Below are 8,067 nucleotides of genomic sequence, written 5' to 3'. Positions count from 1 at the left end.
CTTGTGCTCGATATGCAAGTAGTTACACCCGAGTAAAGGTATACAATTAACAGGTACTTTCATTATCAGCTTCATCTCCATGATCATTATTTTCATGATTCATCAATAAACTGTTCAGTTTATAAATTGAAAATGAAATGAGTGAAAAATTTTAAGGAGCTGAAACCAGATTGATTGATTAATTAACTAATTCTATTCCCAGCTCTATAGATAAAAGTGACTTTCAGAGAATTTACTTTATTGTAATCTCATCCAACTTTTATTTTCATTATTTTTAGGGATTCTATTGATAACAGATAGATATTTATGATGTTTATGGTACGAATTACTATAATCCTTTTTAATGGCACTTCTTAATTCTTGAAATGTATACGGTTCAGAAAGTCTGCTCTGATAGCTCTTGTGGATCCAACAGCATGTTAAAAGAATTAATGTGTCTTAAACTGTTAATTCAGACTGTAAAATCTGTTTGAATTTCATATCATATGCTAGTCTTAAGTTAATATCCCTGGGAGAATTTTCTTTAAAAAGCAGGACATTAGAAAATAGTTTATGGTTTTCTCACAAAGAATAACACTGTGTAATCAATACGGCCTTTGTAAGACAGTGTGTCTGTGTTTGTCCAGGGAAGACTGGTTGTCATCCAACCAGATATCATGGTTTGGTGTGTCTGAGGTGGTTTCCCAATGCAAATACTGTACAAATACACACAATTAAGCTTAAACTAATATAGCAGGTATAATTTGCATTTGTGACATCCGTAATGTTAGGAGTTTTGCAATGGATTTGCGTCATGGCAACGTCTCTGTGTTTCACACATGAAACCATAAGTAAATACTGAAAGCTTACATTTGTATGGACTTAACCTGAACCTTTGAGCTTTATAAGAAACTGTGTGTGAGTCGCACAGAAATTAGTATGGTCTTTAAGATATGATAAGATATATGACCTGCAGATAAGGTGTAAATGAAGCCAGGCAGGTTTGCAGACCTGCATCTCCATCAACAACCATAGGAATGTAAATCTTCACTGTGGGGCTGTGGGCTTTTGTCAGCACTCCCCTGCTCTTCTCTGATTGGTCTTTGGTTGTAGCTTCCTACTTTTTTTGATCTTTGTTTTTTTCTGCCCACACATGCTGTACTCTGTTCAATGTATTTATGGAATACCTTGGTTCACTGCATGTCAGTGATTTAAGGCTTGTTTTCCTGCAGGGAGATTTTCTATCATGCTGCAGGAAAAAAATGAAAAAACTTTTCAGGGAAATGACAGCTCAAACATAGCATAGTCCTCACAAAAATGCTTTCAAGTTTCAACAATATTATTTCATATTCATAACACATAATGTAGTTTATTCTATACATTAATGTCCATTAGTCCATATTTACTCAACCAACTGAGAGGAAGCCAAAATTATTATTGACCTTTGTTATAACTGGACCCAAACATGGTGTGGTTTTACTGATCATTATTGAGTCTGTGATTCTTTATGGCTGGTAGGGCTTGACAGATCAATCCCCCGAGTATTAATACAAGTGACATTACAAATTAGATCACATGCTGGACACATGAACATGCACAGTGATCACATCAATCAACAAGTTCAGAGAATTCACGTAATGAACAAATGTTATTCATCACTGAAAGTTGTCTTGTGGTTAAACATGCATGTGATTAAGTAGGCTAATTAACAGAGAACAATAAAAAAGAAATGCCTCATGTTTGGCAAATTATTTGTTGATGATTAAACTCCAGAACAGACTATCAATATGCATTTATCTCATAAATCATGGCATATTTCGCTCCCTTGCATGGTGGTGCATTAGCTGCTTTTAAAGATTAAAAAAGTATCGATATAGGTACTGATATCAGTGATCCCGGCCTGGTATCAGATTGAACCCAAATTTTCTGGTATCTCACTCATAATGCCTGGCGATCAAGCCACTTATAAAGGCAAACCTGTCATAATATAAAGCACAGACCTATATTTTCTCATTACAGGGTCAAAGACTTCCAAACAATGCCAGTGTCTATCGTGGTTAAATTATTCCTCATGACAGATACTGTTCAGTCTTCACGTTTAGGCTTGAGGACAACGCCATCATGTGGTTACGATCGTTTTCACTCCCGTCTGATGATTGGTTACCGACGGTGTCAATCTGCTGGTACGTAGGCGGCTCCTGAGCGTCATTTCTTAAGTTTCGTAACACTATAGGCTGAGCTCGTTTGGTCCCCGATATGATTGGTGTTCCTGCTGTCTGGGGAGGGTAGAACGTTCCAGAGCTGGGCGTAGCAGGAATCGGTGTTATAATTTTCCAACCACACGGCGAGGCTCGTTGTACCACCGTTAGTGTTATTATAACGTAAAAGTTACGGATTCATCTGGCTAAACTGTGATACAGAGACGAGTCAAAGTTCTTTAAATACCATCGAAGAAAAAGTACACGTTTGTAAGTAACTATGGCAACCTTGTAGTGGGATCCTCAGTGTATCCAACGTGACTGTGCTGCTGCTAGCCACCCAAACAGCTAACGCAGTCTTTGATTGATGTAAAATAGCCAGCTAAAATGAGACAATGTGTAATGAAACTTAAACGATCGCAGTTGATAAATTGTTTAAATGTGAGAGATAAAAGGTGGCAAATGATTTCAATGCTAGAACGTGCTTAGAGTAAGTACTAGCTACCAAAACTAAACAGTGTTTGGAAGTAGACACAGTCTTTGTTTTTGTGTGTCGTCAAAGAGACTTTAATCAGAAGTGTTCAGCAAGACAACGGCTTGAATCATACTAACTGTCAGGGACAGTATGTGTCTGCAGCTGTGAGACAGTGTATCAGTCTCAGTCCCACTGCTTAATATGTCACATTACTTGTCTGATTTTTTCAGTTTTTGACCAGGAGCTGTGTCCAAACAGTCAGGATAATGGACGGCCAAGTGACAATAGTTACCAACCCCACTGTGAATGTGCGCCTAACAAGCACCATCATCTCCTTTGAGACGCAGCGCAGGTTCAATAGAGGGATTAGTGTTGCAGAGCTGAAGGTGAGCCTCATCTGACTCCAAATCATTCATTACACAACTGAAAAGTTGCACGAGTTGGCATTGCTGTTTTTTGGGCTTTTCCCAGACCTAACCTGTACAATTCACTTTATATTTAGATTATAATTCATTTCTGTCTTCCTCGTGTAATCACATACCTATCAGCATCTTAAAAAAGTCATTGTATTATGCATTCTGTTTTGTTTTTACTGTTATTAGGGAAAGTTGGAGATGGTTGTGGGCACACCAGCCTCCTGCATGGACCTGGAGTTATACAGTGTCTCTGACAAGTTCATGCAGAAAATAGACGACAATGAAGCTTTGCTGGGTTCCTATCCTGTGGATGATGACTGCAGAATACATGTATGTAGCAGCTGGGTGTGAAATCACTTTATACTGGTCCTGACCATTGTGATATTGTAGTAACATACACATAGCCACAAGGTTGCAGATGGTCCATGGTCTTTGGGCTAGAACAAATTTGCCTCAGATATGACAAATATAAAAAAGATTTTTGATAAAGGTGAAATGTATCATAACATTGTTATGCATTGTTAGCACCATAAGTGTTGTGGTGCTACATAGACGCCCCAGCCTACAAATAATATTTCCAGATGTAAAGGAACAAGTTTGTTTGGTAGAGGACCCAACAAAAATCACATCATCATCATTTTAAAATTTGGCTCCCCACAGCTGTGTTACCATGCAACAATAATGAAATGTTAAAATACTTGCCTATGGATCACCTTGCTTATTTCAGACTGAAGTGATCTATACTTATTGACTAAAACATGCTAGTGGTGTTTAAAAAAAAAAAAAAAAAACGTGTCATTTCTTGCTCAGGTCATTGATAGAAGTGGAGGTCAGATGGGTGAATTCACTGATGTTTCCAAAGTGGAGAAGTTTGAACTCTCAGATGAGGCATATGATAAGAAAACAGGTACAGTCTGCCATGCATATCTCTTCAATTTCTAACTCTCATAGCGTTTTTTCTGTGTTTTTGAAATCATATATATTTTCCTTATTTTATGACCAAATAGGGCTATTGCAGCAGGAAGGGGTAACATTATAGTTACACAATAACGTATAGTTGATAATTGAGTCAATTCGTTGAATTGAATATCAATCAGTGAATCCAGACAATAATTGTTAGAGCAGTCAATAATGAAAATCGATTGTTAGTTGCAGTCATTGACAAAAAATTAAATACCTCCATCAGGCAGCGATTGTACAAATGTTTGTTTATTTTGCTAACCATTGACAAATGTAAAGGAGTTATTCAACCTTATTTAATAGAACATCTTCTGCAGTATTCCCAGTCTTGTTTTAAAGTATCCTGGTTTAGTAATACCTCACACTTTTTCCCGCAGACTCAGCAAGGTCATTCATGAAGAAACAACGTGTTGGCCGCTTCAATGAGGAAGAAGTGGCCAAGAAGAAAGCTGATCTCGCTGCTCGGGAGGAGGAACAGAAGGCTGCTGCTGATGCCATTTCTGTTGGCAGCCGATGCCAAGTGCATGTCCCTGGGCAGCCCACGAAGGTTGGCACAGTCATGTATGTTGGTAAGTGTGGATAAAGCTTAGCTGGTTTACTTTCTTCAGGACATTGGTTTAAATCCTGTGCTGGTGAGGATTTTCTGTATAACAGAGCAGCATTGTTTTCATTTTTGCAAGCAATGAGGAGGAGTTGTGGCCCTGGGTTATACATAACTCCACTAGTTTTATGACGCCAAAAGTATTGGATAGGCTGTTTAAGTGTTTCTTGTGCTGGTGTGATTTATTTCATTTTATTTGTTTCATTTACAGACTGTTGTTAATGTCCTTATAAATATTTACAGTTAATATCCACATAAAGGAATAGGCCTAGAAAAATCAGTTTTGCTTTTTTTCTTGTTGTCATTTTCAGCAGTTTATGAAGACTGAGAATTTAAAATCATGATTAAGCAAACAACAATAAATAAGAATGGGTGAACTTGGTGTAATTGTTATGTTCATTGCAGGCACAGCAGATTTCAAGCCAGGCTTTTGGGTGGGTGTGAAGTACGACGAGCCCCTGGGAAAGCACGATGGAATGTAAGAGCACTGTCTTTTTTAGCAGCGTACATTATGTTGGTCTTGATTTTCCCTGATTTTGACCTTGTCCCTTTTTTAAATTGTGTCTCCGCAGTGTTGAAGGGAAGCGATACTTTGATTGTGAGAACAAATATGGTGCATTTGTGAAGCCCCTGAGTGTGACTGTGGGAGACTTCCCTGAGGAGGATTATGGTTTAGATGAGATGTAGGACTGTGTGGTTTGTAGTTTTTCTGCCCTGAAATTTCCATTCAGCAACCTGGAGATAACAGAGTCATATATATTGTAACGAATGTCTTTTTTTGTTTGTTTGTTTCGTGCTTCTCTGGAAGGCATGATCAAAAGGCATTTCAGCCTCAGTAACTTCAATGCAACTTGACAGAGGTGACTGTCAGGTAGTAGTCTCTTGGTGAACTGGATATGATAATAACACAGCATAATCACAGGAGTAGCTCACACCAACAAGGTTTGATAAAGGAGAGTATTTGTTCATGTGAGGCGGCATAATGAAGGTTAATATGTAGTTCTTCACTTCATGCACTTGCTTTACTAGTACTTGTTGCTCCCATGCTTTCTTAAGGTGGGTCTTCAATGTCATCCGGCATTGTTGACAGTTTGGATACCAACTATTGTGTAAAAAGATGATTGTATATAACTGTCTATAGTGAACTGTAGTCTTAGCATTTGTTGAAGACTGTAAATTGCTGAGAGAGTGGTCCAAGGATTGGAAAACTGTTTGCTGAAGGAAAAATTTACCCTAAAATACTTTGACACTAAAATCAAAAGTGTAATTGTTGCTCATAGCCCTGACTAATACAATGTCCAGTCATTTACTTAAATCAGTCTTCAATGGTCTTCAATGGTCAAAGTCATTCCACTATTGAACAATTGACAAAAACTTCACAGTTCAAGGACAGTTCAAGGACAAACTCCCCAAATCCCCACCAACAGTAGCCTGAATAGTCCATAATGAAACACAGCTGTAAGCGGAAGCGGAAACTCTTGTTCCTATTTGCTATATTTGCAGTTATTGCCATTTACACAGGTGTACGATGCCAAAATATGAGCATTAAAGTATGCAAGGGTATATATTTCCTTTCTAAACAACTTATAATTCCTTAAATTTCATTATTCGTTTGTATGTGGTATGTAAAACAGTCCCATTTTTAGGCTTCCAAGTGGATATAAGATGTAATTCCCCTTTATTTTTCTGATTGAATTCCTCTTGTTAAAAAATTTAAGTTTCTGCACTTTAATGTATCCTGCTTATATTGAACCACTGAAATAAAAAAAAATATTGTTTCAAGATAAAAATTTGATTTATTTTTGTTTAATTTAAATGCGATCTATCAGATCAAATTTATCTACTTAAGATAAAGCTCAGATAAGCTTTCCTGTATACAAATGGGATGACATCATCCAAAAATAAATCCAATATCTACGGAGAGTGTATTCTGTTTGATTTTAAAGTGTATCAAAAATTCAAATAGCATTCAAATTCAAGTCATACCCAACAGACATTTCTTTTTTTAATTCCTGAAGTTCTATATAAGCATGGCACATTGAATTTCATGCTGTGTCAAGCAGTACAGTCCCTCAGCACTAGTATTACACAGCTTTTTGTTCAAGTGGGCTTAAGTAATAGGTCATTTAGTGGAGATGTATAAGTATAAAGTAACTCCATGAGACTTACATTGTACTATTAGATGCATATTTTTTATTGAATACCATTGATACCAGGTTGGCCATCAGCGTAATATTTCAAAACACAAGCACAGCGAAACCTATGAAACTGATTGTATGTATTTGCCGCTCCTGTGTCTACATGGTAAAGTGCATCATCTTGTGTTCAGTCTCTGAACTATCTGACAGTGAACAGGTACATCAGTCACACTTCAGTTAACTGCCTCTCTCTCCATTACAATCACCACAACACTTTTGATAATGCATTTCAAATTAATGATATGCCTTATTTATGATTCCTTATGTGTTACTGGTTCAAAACTGTTAATATCCTTTTTTTGTCCTCTAAATCAGAACAGAGGAAATGTAAATTAATTATTTTTGTGGTTTCTTTTCAATGAAATGTCATAGCCACATATACAAACATGGAGTATTGTTCTCTTTTCATCTTTTAAAACCTGTTAATTTCTAAGGTGCTGATTCACTATGTGCCAAAGGGTAATGCATAATTATAAAAAATAATTTGCCAGTATAGTAGCTAATTAAATAGAGTGGATTTGTCAGTATGTATAATGTAACATGAACCATTTACACTCTGCCTGAAACTTAAATTTATTGCAATTAACATTTCTCCTCATTTTAAATTATTGTATATATAAAAGTAATTCTGTTTTACCATTTTCTCCAATTTTACTGCTACTTCTGTCTACCTGTATCTATTGCATGTCTGTCCATCCTGATAGTGGGATCACTCAGCTCTTTTTTTCCTCATCTTAATTCAGGATCTAAGGATATAGGGTGTGATATGTTGTACAGATTATAAAACCCTCTGAAGCAAATTTGTGATTTGGGGCTGTATGAATAAAATTGACATGCAACAATGAAGGAACATTATGTTGCAAATGTGTAGTGCAAGCATGCAAAGTAACTTGAAGGAAACCTGCATTACCTACCTACTGTGCATTACTTGCTTTGCTAAGTTATTAGTGAGAATTGTGTCATGGTATACACCGAGGACAAATTTGAATGTCTAAACAATACCATACAATACTAATGAACAACAGGCACTATAGAGAATTTATACATATATGTTGCATTCATGAATCACACCGGATTCAGGATGACCACATTTTAAGAAGAGAGGGTGGTTTTATTCTGAAACATCTTCAGTGGCTTCACTTGCACTGGGTGTAACTGCCAACTGAAGAACACAGCGTAAGCCCATGGTTTATATACCCACAGTTGCTCTTGAACGTGTTACTCAAATCAGAAAAGCTTT

The 8,067-nt window shown here is 36.8% G+C and overlaps 1 protein-coding gene across 1 annotated transcript; it reads left to right on the top strand.

Moving 5' to 3' along the window:
• Positions 1-2,286: 2,286 nt before the first annotated feature.
• On the top strand, positions 2,287-7,673 carry tbcb (tubulin folding cofactor B). Its single transcript, XM_022767534.1, has 7 exons — positions 2,287-2,447; positions 2,883-3,038; positions 3,255-3,398; positions 3,879-3,975; positions 4,406-4,597; positions 5,035-5,107; positions 5,202-7,673. Exons 2-7 carry the CDS (start codon positions 2,919-2,921, stop codon positions 5,314-5,316), a joined length of 741 nt encoding a protein of 246 aa, XP_022623255.1. The 5' UTR covers positions 2,287-2,447; positions 2,883-2,918; the 3' UTR covers positions 5,317-7,673.
• Positions 7,674-8,067: the final 394 nt, after the last annotated feature.

Source organism: Seriola dumerili, unplaced genomic scaffold (assembly GCF_002260705.1).
Source record: "Seriola dumerili isolate Sdu_G_001 unplaced genomic scaffold, Sdu_1.0 BDQW01001195.1, whole genome shotgun sequence".
NCBI lineage: Eukaryota > Metazoa > Chordata > Actinopteri > Carangiformes > Carangidae > Seriola > Seriola dumerili.
Note: the sequence above shows the minus strand (reverse complement) of the source record. Positions and strands in the feature narration are given on the sequence as shown.